The 13,772-nt window shown below is 45.5% G+C and overlaps 1 protein-coding gene across 2 annotated transcripts in view; it reads right to left on the reverse strand.

The window, feature by feature from the left end:
• The window catches only part of LOC138304332 (integrin alpha-M-like), a 628,283-nt gene that overhangs the window by 102,274 nt on the left and 512,237 nt on the right, over positions 1–13,772 (reverse strand). For both annotated transcript variants that reach the window (XM_069244296.1, XM_069244297.1), the window contains one exon: positions 3,333–3,412. In XM_069244296.1, coding sequence (XP_069100397.1) covers positions 3,333–3,412 — 80 coding nt within the window. The remainder of the gene's footprint in view (positions 1–3,332; positions 3,413–13,772) is intronic.

Consider the following 13,772-nt stretch of genomic DNA (forward strand, 5'->3'; position numbering starts at 1 on the left):
GTGCCTTACAGAGTATTTCAATGAGTTACAATCTACATTTCAGATTACTTTTTTAATAGTGCTTTAAGGAGCTTTAAGGTGCTTTAAGAAGCTTTTTTTAAAACATAGGGCCTCATTTCCACCCTGGCGGCCGGCGGTAAGCTGGTGGTAACACCGCAAACAGGCTGGCGGTTTTCCGCCAGCTTTTATAACCGTGGCGCAATAGCCACGGCCATACCGTCGGCCCCACCACTATACCGCGGTCAAGCACCGCTGCCCTGGGGATTATTAGTCCCGGACCGAAAGCCTGGCCACGGCGGTAAACACTGCCATGGAAAGGCTGGTGGTAAGGGGGACTTGGGATGCCCCTGGGGGCACCTGTACTGCCCATGCACTAAGCATGGGCAGTGCAGGGGCCCCCAGGCATTGCCCCATCCCGCATTTCACTGCCCGAATTTCAGGCAGTGAAATGTGTGATGGATTCTACTGTACCCGCTGCACATCAGCATTGCCGCCGGCTCTATTACGAGCCGGCAGCAATGCTGATGTGACTTTTACGCTGGGCCAGTGGATGGTAACACTGTTGCCATCCGCTGGCCCAGTGGAAAAGTCGAAATAGGGAGCCAGAAATTCCGCCAGCACCAGTGGTATTCTGGCGCCCACTGCCTCATCGGTCTTCTGAGAAGACCGCCAAGGTTGTAATGAGGTCCATAGTGCGTAATATCATGTGCAATCTATTGATGGCGATATTCAGAAATCAGTAATCAATAACCAGCATTTGATGTACAGCAGTCATAAATGCAGCAGTGAGAGGCGGTGAGGGCGATAGTGGTATGGCAAAAGTATTTGAATAATCCACAAAAAGGGGGCTACGCAGGCCACAAGCCACACCCAGTCCTGAACTGGGCCGCTTCAGTGATGTCTGTCCATCTCAACTCACCGATAAGCAAAGAAGGAGGACCGGGTGCAGGACTCTCTCCCACGCTGCTGAATACTCTCTCCTGCTCTCTCCCTCTTACATCCGCCCGGTCCTCCTCCAACTCCTTAGGATAGGGCGGTCACAGCTATGGTGGCTGTAGTGCATGGCAGGAACACGGAGCACACAATCAAGAACCGGGCCCCCAGGCAGGTCAGCGCCAGACCACCTGGGCAGAAAGAGCTGCAGTCCATGAAGAAAGCTGTGGTCCAAAAGTCCCAAAACAGTGTCCCAAGCAGCGGTTCTAAACGGTACTCGCACCGCACCTGCTCTGTGCATCTGCTCTGTATACTGGCTCCACCCTCACGCTTGCCTCACATCTCCTTAGCTCTCTCATGCCTCACTCTTGATTTCCAACAAGCAAAGCACAACTTTCTGCCCATTAGTTTCTTCTCTTTTGTCATGCAGCATCAGTGTAACAGTCAATTTGTTTTTCCATGCAATTAACATCTGCCTTTCTACCGCCTGCACAATTCCTGACTCTGAAGTCAACACCTCCACAACTAATCTAGGCCTACCTTATGTTAAGACTCTAAAATAGTGTCAGTACTCTACATGGGGAACAAGCGCACTATTGATTGACACAGTGCTCTACTGGCGAAGTGCACTTTCACCTCTAGAAAAAACGAACTATAGTTAGGGGTGGGGGGTGAACTCCGCTCTGTTCATGGAGTTTTTCCCCACTCCGCGCTCTGCTTAGAGCACGGAGTTCCAAAAAACTCCACGTAGCAGAGCGGAGTTTTTTTCTTCATTCATGCTTGCGAACGTTAAGTTTTCCAGCGAGAAAAATCTCACTCAGACCTCCTCCCAGCAAGATTTTTCAATGCTGGCGGTTGCAGATGGTCATTACCGCTCACATTGTGAAATCTTCCGTGCAAGTTGAGGAAGGTGCCACTTGAGTAGGAAATCTACTCGAGTGACAGAAAAGAAGTAGCTCTCTTTTACCTGGCAGTAAAAGTCAGCATGAATGGTGTGACCTAATGCAGATCACCGCTTGCAGTGGAGCTTTCGGTCACTTTGCAGAGTTCCGCATAGTGGAAATCTGCCCAGACCTAATTATAGTAAACTGGCAAGGTGCAACAGCTAGTCACCTGCAAAGATGTATACTACCTTGTAGAAAGGAAGGTTGCTGAGGGAACATGTCCTCTATTGAACAGCACTGTGTGACCTACTTTCCATAACTGGCATAACTAAACTAGATGGTGCCCCTGGCAAAGTATAAGGCGTCACACCCTCCCTGATCCAATCAGGAGCTTTCAGGCCATGGGCCAGATCATCAGGGTACTGTGCTGAAGGGGCACCCTAGAACTTGGGGCTCGCTTCCCCGCACTGCAGGGGTGTGGGGACTAATGTTTCACCACTAGCTTTCATTACATGGCACTCTTAGCGTGTCAATTATTGTATGTCCATTGGCCTTCCATTAAAGAACACTTATTTGATATTTGATTACATCAACAGCATATTTTCCATAAAATATTTAAAGGTTCTTAAAAGATGCTGCATTACCTCAACCCTGTGTCTGAAGATATTGTCTGATGCCAATGATGTATGTGGAAACATTTCAATGGGATTTGAATTAAAAAATGTTTATAGAGTTCGTCATGGAGTATCTGCTAGAGATTTGCCAACTAACCAAAGGTCACAGACATAACTTCTTGTAATAACATTGACTCAAAACACTGAACAATGTCTCTTCCTGTGATTTCATGAGGTACAAAGTAACCTGAAGTAATTTCCTGTAATGCCACCATGTAAAAGGGCATGAGATGTCACGTTTTGGTGAACGGATGTCCAGGGTTTGGCCAGTTTAAGATAACTTCTCATACAATCATGGATGTAATTTAGGGTCGCTAGAGATAGCAGTTGCCACCCCTGGCACTCCTCTTGCACCCCCAGGCACAGCCTTTGGAAACATCGGGGAAAAAAGGGAGAGAAAACCTGAAGGAATAAAATGAAAAGGGAGGACCAGAGGGGTAAGAAGCAGAGGAGAAGAGCAGAGGGAAAGAAAAGAGAGACAGTTTTTGCGCAAAAGGAAAGAAAGAGATGGAAGGAAAAACAGAGAAGAACGGAGGAAGAGTAAGCAGAAGAACGTATGAACAGAATTGAAGAAGAAGAAGGGATGATTAAAAAGGCCACAAGGCTGTTGGAGGAGTGATGAGGGGACGATCAAGGCCCTCTGGAGGAGTGGGGAAAAGATTGGGAGGTGGTGTAAGCGAAATATATTGAGATCCTGAGAGTAATTTGATTTTCATCACCTGCTGAGCCTGAAGAATCTGCATGTAACCCACTTTCTCCAGTAGCTTGCAGACATTTGTTGCATACAGAAATTTAATATGAAACCTATAAAAATGCAATATATCAATGAGTGTTTGCATACCTGGTAATATTAGCTGTAACCAAAAGTTTATCTCCCAGTGTGGCTTTGGAAGAAACATCAAACGTTGCTACAAAGACAGCCTGAGAGGGATGAAATTACCAGTTAGCCATTTTAAACACATAATTAAGGTTGAGTACAAAGCGTAGTTCATTAATATCCGTCAAGGTGAAATGTAGGCGAAAATCAGTAACAGAAATGGAGAGCCACACAAAATATCAAACTTTAGAAAAGATATGTTTTGATATCATACGAATCAGAATTGAGAGAAAAAAAACATCACATGTATAACAGGTACCAGTTCATGCACCTGCTAATTTTTATGTTCTTTTGATTGTCTCTAGCAAAAGGTTAATGGGGTGTTTGGTGACGCCTCTTCCTTAGAGGTCATTTAATGTACTGTAGCTGGCTTGTGAAGTAATTTTACCATATCCTATTTCTAATGTTACTTTCTTCACCAAGATGTGCATATTTTACTAATATCTACTCACCGTCGTTCCAAATTTGGGGGTTCTGCTGCTGCGTTTCTAGCCTGACAGGCAAAAAAGTACTAGCTAAAAAGCACTCATGTTGACTTTAATTAAACAAATTGGGGCAAATTTATGAAAAAAACTTTTCTTGAACCCCTTAGCGCCACCCTAACGCCACCATGCGTGTGCTGTATTTAAAATACGGCGCACCATGTAGGTAGTCAGGGGGACTAGCGTCATAATTTTTGAAAAAATAATAATGCAAATCCTGCAAAGCACCCAAAAGCCCATTGAACACAATGGGATCTTCTTATTAATGCCTGCTCTTAGCAGGTGTTAACAAATGCAGATGCAAATGATGCAAATAAATCTCATAGATTTATTTACACAATTTTTGTGGCCCCACTAGAGCCGGAACGCCTGCGCCAGAACACCTGTCTCAGGCACAATGTGGTGCAAGGGGTTACAAAATGGTGCAGTGCAAGCATTACGCCACTTTGTAAATATGGTGCTGCGTTTTTAGCCTTCCAAAGGCATAAAATGACGCTAATGTGGCGCTGGAATGGCACTAGGCCCACATAAATCTGGGCCAAAGTTTGTCTGGGCAAGATGAAGTCTTGCTGGCCAGGACTGCGGAGGGGGTTCAAGGATTACCTGTTGACTTTAGATGTAGGGACCTAGATTTGAACACCAATGTATTTAAGTCCTTCACCATGATATGTGGTCCCAAAAACTGAAAAAATGACCGCACTTCAATAGTGATACATTAGTAGAGAGAAAGAAGACAAGACTTTTATTTATTTGGGGATCCCATTTGATTCACGTCTTGCTGGGTGGCATGTACATAGTGTAAGCCAACAGCAATTTTCTAGATCTACTGCAGCCATACATAGGTTTGAGGCAAAGCTGGGTTGAAAACCAATCAAAGAAAAGCCAACATTTTATAGGAGGAAACGCATATCTGTGGTTCTATTTGGAGCCAGTCTGTGGAGCCACTCAGATACTGGACACTACAGAAAGCTGAGAGTCACTTTCTGCAAAGGCTCTTATTGGTGTCTCACATTGTCCCACCCATGTCTGCCACACTGAGCTGGGGTTGCCCTATAGGGAGGATTTACATCCGCTAATAATGTGAATTTCATTATGGGTAAACCAGAGGACAGTTTTATGCTGACCATAATACAGGAATGTATGTTCTTAGACAATATGTAATCCATTCCCAGGCTTCTCTATATAAAACAGGTTTATGCATACTGGGTGGGCACATTTACAAATATTTTATGGTATGCAGCAAGGGAACTACTTCATGTGAAAGGAAGAGAAGAGAAATGCTCCATATTTACAAAGATATAGGGAATTTCTGCTCTCTGATTGTGCTGGCGCACTGTGTGTTGCCTAGCACCATAGTACAAGGGTGCCTGAAGTTATGGCAGGATTGTTTTTATACAGGAAAGGACAGGGCCAGCTCTAGGCATGGGCAGTGTGGGCAGCTGCCTAGGGCCCCACACCTTCTCACTGCAACAGGCCCTCCCCACAAGTTCATCACCTTTTAAAGGCACCAGTTGTAGGAGTTCCAGGTGGGCAGCCCCCTCCCTTGGGCCTTGCAGCCATGGTACAGTTTGCCAGGCCGAAGTACGTGGCCTCCCTCTCCTGGGCTCTTAAGCTAAGAGCCTACAAGGCAAAATGACCCCCTCATCCGTGTCAGCTGCTATGGGCTGGGTTTCTGGAAGACATTCCAGTTCTGTTGCATGTATTTAAATTGCCCTTCTAAAGACAGACTCTGCTGACACCTCTGTCTGTGTCTATCTCTCTCTCTCTGCCTAACTGCTATATCTGCATGATAACAGCGATTAGACAGATGCTTAAAGTGGCCTTAGGTGTGTAGTGAACTCTGCCCCTGCATGAATGAAAACAAGGGCATCCTGCAGGGCTCCTAAAAAAGAGGAATGGCCTTGCATTACAATAGATGCTGCTCACTTCTAATGAGGAGAAAAGGAGAGAGCAGAAAACAGAGAGAGGTGATTTAAAAAAAAAATGTTCTTTTATTGTTTTTCTTTAAACCAGCATGTGAATGTAACAGAGTTACAATAGCTGAGTATAAGCATGCAGTGCCTTTTACTTTTCATGTTATTTACTGGAAGTGAAGGAATTATGAACAACTGGGTCTGTAACAAAGCAAGTAAAGATGATAAAATTGAGTTGGAGGAAAAGGGAAGGAGGGGTGACCCCACATCAATTATTACCACCCCAAGGGGAGCACAATGAACCCCTCCAGGTTACACTCAACTCATGTAATCTGTGAAGCCATACATCATTCCTTGTTTCACACATCTGAAAGGACGGCACTATTCTGCAGCATCATGCATGCTCACATCTGATATCCCTACTTCCTATGTTCTCAAAGGCACCTACGGAGGCCTGGTGTCCTCCTTTGCTTTTAATCTGAGTAAGGACAGCACTGGGGAGAGAAGGGAAGAGTCTTGGTGAGTTAAAACAAATAGCATGCAAAACAGAGGAATGCAAAGGGCAAAATCCACACCAGAATGTAAGAGGCTTGGGGTGAATGGGGGTGGAAGGGGAGAGATAAAAGTAAAGTAACAAAAGAGACATGGTGCAGTGCAAAATGATGGACCTCCTTCTGCAGAATATGATGATGGGCCCCTGAGTCTCCCATATCTCACAGATATTCATTGGCCTAGGGCTGAATGAGAGCACCCTGATGGGCTGGGGCCCAACTGAAGTGTTGAGTCCATCCGTGCTGTAGGGGCCTGTACTGTGTTCTGGCCCAAGAGGTGAAGCAAGTTAAGAGGCTGGGGGATAAGAGTGGTCAACAGCAGCAAATGAAAGGGATAGGCGGAAGCTAGAGGGGAAGGACCAGTAAAAGAAGGGCAGAGGTGAGAGATAGATGAAACATGAAGAGTAGAAGATGGAGGAGAAGTGAAGTTGTGTTTGGGGGAGAACCAGAGACAAGAGGCTGAGGAAAATGGAGAGTTGGACATAAAGGGGGCAAAACCAATGATCAAAGTTGAAAATGGAGAGAAAGATGAAAGGTGAAAGGAAGTGTTTTGATAGGAGAGTAGATGTAAGAAAGGCAGAACCATCAGGAGAAATTAAGTGGCATGAAGGGGGAATTGTGAGATGTGGATACAAAAGGGCAGGCCAACCAAGAGGAGGTAAGAGGCTGGCGGAAAGAGAAAGGGGAGAGGTAGATTTTGGAGAGGAAGAACTAACAAGAGACGGTTAGAGGTGGATATAATAGGGGCAAAATCGGACTAGCGCAACCTGGAATTTAAGGGTTTTCCCTTGGCTTACCTCTAACCTATCTGAGAGGACTCAAGCAAACCATCCCCTCCCGTACAATTTTGGTGATGTTCTAAACCTGTGACTTGTGGAATTTCTTGGGCGTCAGCTGTTTGCTCTTTATCTTTACCAGTTATTCATACAATCCTTTGGTTTCTTGATGATGTTCTATATATTTTGATTCCCAAATAATCATTTCATTCAATGATAGTCTGGTCTCTACCCAAGGAAAGATTTTTGGACTTGCACACAATCAGTTGTTTTCTGGATAACGGCCCATTCATTTAAATCTTATAGCGAAACATCAGGAGTCCTCATCATTAAGGGAAGCTGGTACCATATAGAGTACTCTTTGGTGGCCTGTGGAGCTAGGCCAATCAACCACCTTGGTTGAATGAGCAAACCAATCTTGCATTCATTTTCCAACATCTTCTCTCCTTGTCTGAACAGTGCATCATCTAATTACTTTTACTACATCAATAGGCAACACAAAATCATGCATTTCCACCCCTACCACTACTGCAAGGCTGTTGTACAGCTAATTATCTTCTCACAACCAGATTACACCAATGTTCTCTGTCTTTGACTTCCCACCTTTTGCATTTAGTACACTTCAGATATTAAAAACAGTGGTAGGACTGGATTCTCATCTGAGGCTGCCTCATATGCTGTATCATTTCTGTTCACCTTTCTGCATTCTGTTTTTTCCCGTTACCAAACAATCTATCCATTTGCCATTCTGCAGTGTATAAAAATGCCCTCTCTTTCTTCAGCAACATATAATTTATTACATTCATTCCAGAATTCTTCACTCTGTGACAGCCATGCTCCTATGCCACCCTAAAATTAGAAGGGAAAATATTAGCAGTAGATCCTTCTCCTTTTTAGCTGCACTGAACTGCAAATATCTATCTCTTGAGCTATGGTGTTTCTTACATCTTCTGGAAAAAAAAGGAAAACTGGCCTTTCTCTACATTAGTACCATCCGGATCTTTCCTTTGGAAATCTCTTAGCACCAGGATACCCTCTTGGTGTGGTATTTTCATTCACCCTTTTCAATATAACAATAACTACAGAAATGTGCTTAAACTGCACCTTTTGGTGTAGTTTAACAAGACACCCGAGGAAAGGGGAAAGGGAAGAATTCCAAATATCTTGTAAAAGTAGTTTGAATGCCTATTAGGTATCTGCCCCCTCATGTTTCACCGTGCATCATGTGTCACTAAGGCCCATATTTATACTTTTTGACGCACAACTGCGCCAACGCAGTTGTGCATCAAGAATGTTACCGCCGGTTAACGCCATTCCAAAGCGCCATGCGGGCACCTTATTTATGGAATGACGTTAGCCGGCGCTGCGGACTGGTGTGCGTAAAAAAAAATGACTCACACCAGGCAGCGCCGGCGTAGTGGAAAATGGAGGTTGGGCGTCAAAAAATGGGGCAAGTCAGGTCTGAGGCAAAATTCAGGCCTCAACCCGATTTGCGCCATTTTTTTTTACGCCCAACCCCCATTGAAATGACTCCTGTCTTAGCAAAGACAGGAGTCATGCCCCCTTGCCCAATGGCCATGCCCAGGGGACTTATGTCCCCTGGGCATGGTCATTGGGCATAGTGGCATGTAGGGGGGCCCAAATCAGGCCCCCCTATGGCACAAAAAAAAACGAAAAAAAATACTCACCTGAACTTACCTTTCCTTCCCTGGGATGGGTCCCTCCATCCTTGGGTGTCCTCCTGGGGTGGGCAAGGGTGGCAGGGGGTGTCCCTGGGGGCATGGGAGGGCACCTCTGGGCTCCTTCTGAGCCCACAGGTCCCTTAACGCCTGCCCTGACCCAGGCGTTAAAAAACGGCGCCCATCAGGCTGGGCTCCGTTTTTTAAGGCCTGCCCCCTCCTGTGCGTCAAAATGACGTCACAGCATAAATATGGGGCACAGGCCTTAAAGTCATTTTTTGGAAGGGAACGCCTACCTTGCATATAATTAACGCAAGGCTGGTTCCCCCTTCCAAAAAATGGTGCACATGGTGGATCTTTGACGCCCGCTGCTTCGGACGTCAAAGTATAAATATGGGGCAGGGTTTGCGCCGAATGTGCGTCAAAACTTTTGATGCACATTTGGCGCAAACAGAGTATAAATATGCCCCTAACTGTTCAATAAACAAGAGACATATCTGCAAGACACTAGTTATACTGTCCCAAAGTGTATTAAAATACAACATTTATCAGGCTGCTGCATATGGTCTGCCCGGCCGTTAAAACAAAGACACCTGGATCACTGACAAGTGCAGTATCACAATAGGCAGGCCTGGGCAAGCACAGGATGTGCGCCTTTTACCACACAAATTATCCCAAACCTCATGGAGTGCTGGAGAGAACTGGGGAAATTGCTGTTTTTCAACAGCACAACTAGAATTGGTCTTGCTTGGTAATTGAGGAAAGGTGGAGTGTACAGGAGAAAGGGGCTGCAGAGAGAAGCTGACTGAGAAGTGAGGGGGTACATCAATCCACATGGAGAAATCAATCATCAAGAATATGCGAGTAGGTGGCCAGTAGTTTCAGGGAGGCAAATCTTGTACTGTCAATTGAAAGGACCTGAAGTGTTTGATTAGATAGCCTGGGGCATGACTTAAATAGCTTGTGTATGATGAAAATGATTGTTTATGGGTCTTGCATTCAATTATCTCTTTAACTAAGATCCAGTGGATTCGCATAGGGGAAGGTACAATTTGGTTATTACTCCTTAGACTAAATATGAGTCCAGCAACATGGGTCTGTACCCTTCACAATTGGGGAGTGTCTTCTCACATGTTAGGGCCATGTGTCTTAAAGGGCCATATTTATACTTTTTGCCGTACAACTGTGGCAACGCAGTTGTGTGTCAAAACCTTTACCGCTGGCTAACGCCATTCCAACGCGCCATGCGGGCACCTTATTTAAGGAATGACGTTAGACGGCGCTGCGGACTGGTCTGAGTAAAAAAAAATGACTCACACCAGGCAGCGCAGGTGTAGGGGAAAATGGGGGTTGTGCATCAAAAAATGGTGCAAGTCAGGTCTGAGGCAAAAACCATGCCTCAAACCGGACTTGCGCCATTTTTTGACGCACAACCCCTGTTGAAATGACTCCTGTCTTGACAAAGACAGGAGTCGTGCCCCTTGCCCAATGGCCATGCCCAGGGGACTTCTGTCCCCTGGGCATCGACATTGGGCACAGTGGCATGTAGGGGGGCCCAAATTAGGCCCCCCTATGTCACTAAAAGAAAAATATACTTACCTTAACTTACCTGCACTTACCTGGGATGGGTTGCCCCCCATCTATGGGTGTCCTCCAGGGGTGGGTGGGGGTGTCAGGGGGAGTCCCTGGGAGAAGGGGAGGGCACCTCTAGACTCCTTCCGAGCTCACAGGTCCCTTAACGCCTGCCCTGACCCAGGCGTTAAAAAACGGCGCACATCAAGCTGTGTGCCGTTTTTTTAACGCCCACCCACTTCTGTGCGTCAAAACGACGCTGGGTTGTAAATAAGGCGCACTGGCCTTAAAGTCATTTTTTGGATGGGAATGCCTATCTTGCAAATCATTAATGCAAGGCAGTTTCCCGCCTCCAAAAAATGAAGCACACAGTGGAATTTTGACATCCGCGGGGTCGGGGGTCAGAGTTTAAATATGTGGCAAGGTTTGCGCCAAATGTGCGTCAAAATGTTTGACGCGCATTCGGCGCAAACAGAGTATAAATATGCCCCAAAATCTTTAAAACTGAAATCTCAGGGATTATGGCAGCTTTAGTTTGAAAGTCAAACACCACCTCCCCCCACATATTCCACATTGCTAGATTTAACTTTCGTGTAGGGGAAAACTACACTGAGTCTGCCATATTAAATACCTCTTGCTTTGTTGCTTTAATTTACTACTTATCTGTTTAGTGACTAGGTTCCAGTATACCTTTTGGTAGATTTTGCCCTGGATATAAATTGTTGTCCCTTTTTGGACATTTCAACTTTACAGCTTTAAGCTAGCTCTTTGCATCTCTTAAAATAGGGTTTGATAGTTATTGCTGTGATTAGATGTTTAATTTGTGGGTGTGGTCCGGCCTTTGGTGCTCCTGCCTACCAATATATTAGCCACCCCACCTGCATGTCATCTGTGTCATCTCATCCTGCTATCTTCTGCAATGGGTGCTGTCTTTTGTTTGCTAGAGGTCTTGCAGATCACTCATCTGAGCTAGCATGTATCCCTTTGAGTTGATGCTCCACATCTGTTGAAAAGCAAATGCCTTAACCTTGAACTTCACTGGTGCAACAGGAGGATGGGGAAAGTCACCAGAAGACCCACTCAATAGCTCTAGGATAATCTGTCTTGAAATTTTAATCATGCACTAATCTTGATACATCACAGTAAAAATATCAGTTTTAAAGAGACCTAGCCCTAGCTTTTCAACCCAGTTTGATGCAGTGTATTTCCACAGAATGGAGTTTAATGTTTGTACTTATTTTATTACGGTTATGATTTGTAGCCATCTCATTGATAGCTACACTAGATAAGTAGCTTCTTGCAAAGCTGTTTCAACAGTGCAAGAAAATTAATGGTCAATTGACATTGCCTATGATGTCACTTCCTGTGATATTACATCTTATGCAAATTAGAGGGGCCTCACATGCTCATATCCTCCCCAGGGCCCCACAAATCCTAGAATCTGCTCTGGGAAATGACACCTTCCTGCACAATGCAAATAACGTAAGGCATCTGCAACAGATATCAAGCTCTTCATGTTTAGTCTCAGTCCCATCCCTCCCACTGCCCCCCCACACAAATCAAACCACAATAAAGATGCAAAGAATTCAATTTTGAGGACAACCCATAGTACTCACACCATTTTCACAAAATGTTTGAGAATTTCTTTGGAAATTCCCAGGCATTATAGATCGGTCCTTCCTGCTTAGCACACCATTGCTTCCATTTTGGCGGGTTTGTTGTTTCCAAGACTGCGCTATGCCCCTTTTGGCAACAAGGGCCACCAATCCCACCTGATTCATATGGCCCTGGAATTACCCAAAGTCGTCCATTATACCCAAAAGTGCCACCTTAGGGGTCAGCTGGATTGGGGTATAGAGGATGGTTGATGGGGGGTTGCACCAATCTGGGACCAATAGATAATAATCTGTGGGTATTGCCAAACCATGTGGAAAAAACCTGTTGTTGCGGACCAACAGCGAGCATATGTGGGGTCGTAAAGGATACCAGAGTAACCCAGTCACTAGGGAGTCTTGTAGATTAGGTGTAATTAATGCAACTGGATTAGGCGGGCTGAACTTGCTAGCTCTCTAGGAGCCATACATGTTTCCTGCCACTCAACCACCTCCATTTCCTCAACCCATCCCTCCAGTTTCTATCGGTATGACTCCAGTGTCTCCAGAACATTGCCTATAAGAGCACTGTAAAGTACCCCCAAGTCCCAGTTTTCCCATCATCAATCTAGCGTCCAGGGGACTGAATTTCAGGAAATTTTGTAGGTGTTCACTGTAACAGCCTAGGGCTATGAGAGAGAGAGAACTGGGCTACATGGTGGATCCGTGTCACACAGGAACAAATTTACTGATCCCTGTCGGGTCGTAACAATAAGCAATAAAAACCCTCTAGACTTGCCAGTTGTCCCAACCAGTGACATCCCAAAAAGGGGGGGGTGGTCAGCCTGGTCAGGCACCCATCCCAACCCGTGAAGCGCTGTGCCCAACTCCAAATCAAACATGGCACTCTAGTCACCTCTGGCGGAGTAGGGGGGAGGTGTGAGTTACTTAGATAGTGCATTACCCATTGAGGCCTAGGTTGCTGAGTTCTAGCTGGAACACTGGGTCAACCCAGCTACCCCTCAGCCAGTCATTTATAACCAGCACATGGCATGCCCAGTAGTAGAAGCAAATGTCCACTACTCTGACTCCTCCATCGTAAACTGAACAGCGACATTTATTTTGGGCAATGTGAGGGGGACAGCCATGCCAAATAAAGGATCAGAACATCGCTTACACTTCATTGAGCCAAACACTGGGAATGTGGAGTGGGAAGTTTTATAAGATGTACAGCAATCGGGCAGCATCATCATTTTTATAAGTGCAACCCTACCCAATAGATTAAGAGGGAGATTTTGCCAGGCCGTCAGGCTGGTCCTAGTCCTATTCAAGAAGGGTGACAGGTTAAGAGCATGAGTGAGGTCGGGAAGAGTTGTGATTCAAAGCTGAGGAGGTGTATGGGGATACCCATATACTAGCTATCCAACACACCGTCCCCTCTCAGTGGAATAAGAAGAGATTTCTCTTTGTTTAGGTGAAGACCAATGCCTCTTCAAAGAGAGGGATAAGCTGAAGGACACGTAGGGCCTGAACTGCTGGATCTGCAAGATACAGAAGTACATTGCACTCATAATATGTGAGTCTATCCTCAGAAGCTCCAACCCACTGCCACCCCCTCATCCGCGTGCCACACCAGATCAAACATGTCTATAGCAAAGAGGAGTGGGGATAGAGGACAGTTCTGTTGAGGGACACGCTCGATCAAAAACATACAGGATGATACCATGTTAATCATAACTTGGGCTGTAAGATGGGGGTATAGGAGAGATATTAACTCCCAAAAATGGGCCCCGAATCCCATTTGGCACAGCACTACTCCAAGATAACCCAGTCTACTTT

Source organism: Pleurodeles waltl, chromosome 7 (genome assembly GCF_031143425.1).
Source record: "Pleurodeles waltl isolate 20211129_DDA chromosome 7, aPleWal1.hap1.20221129, whole genome shotgun sequence".
In the NCBI taxonomy this organism is placed as follows: domain Eukaryota; kingdom Metazoa; phylum Chordata; class Amphibia; order Caudata; family Salamandridae; genus Pleurodeles; species Pleurodeles waltl.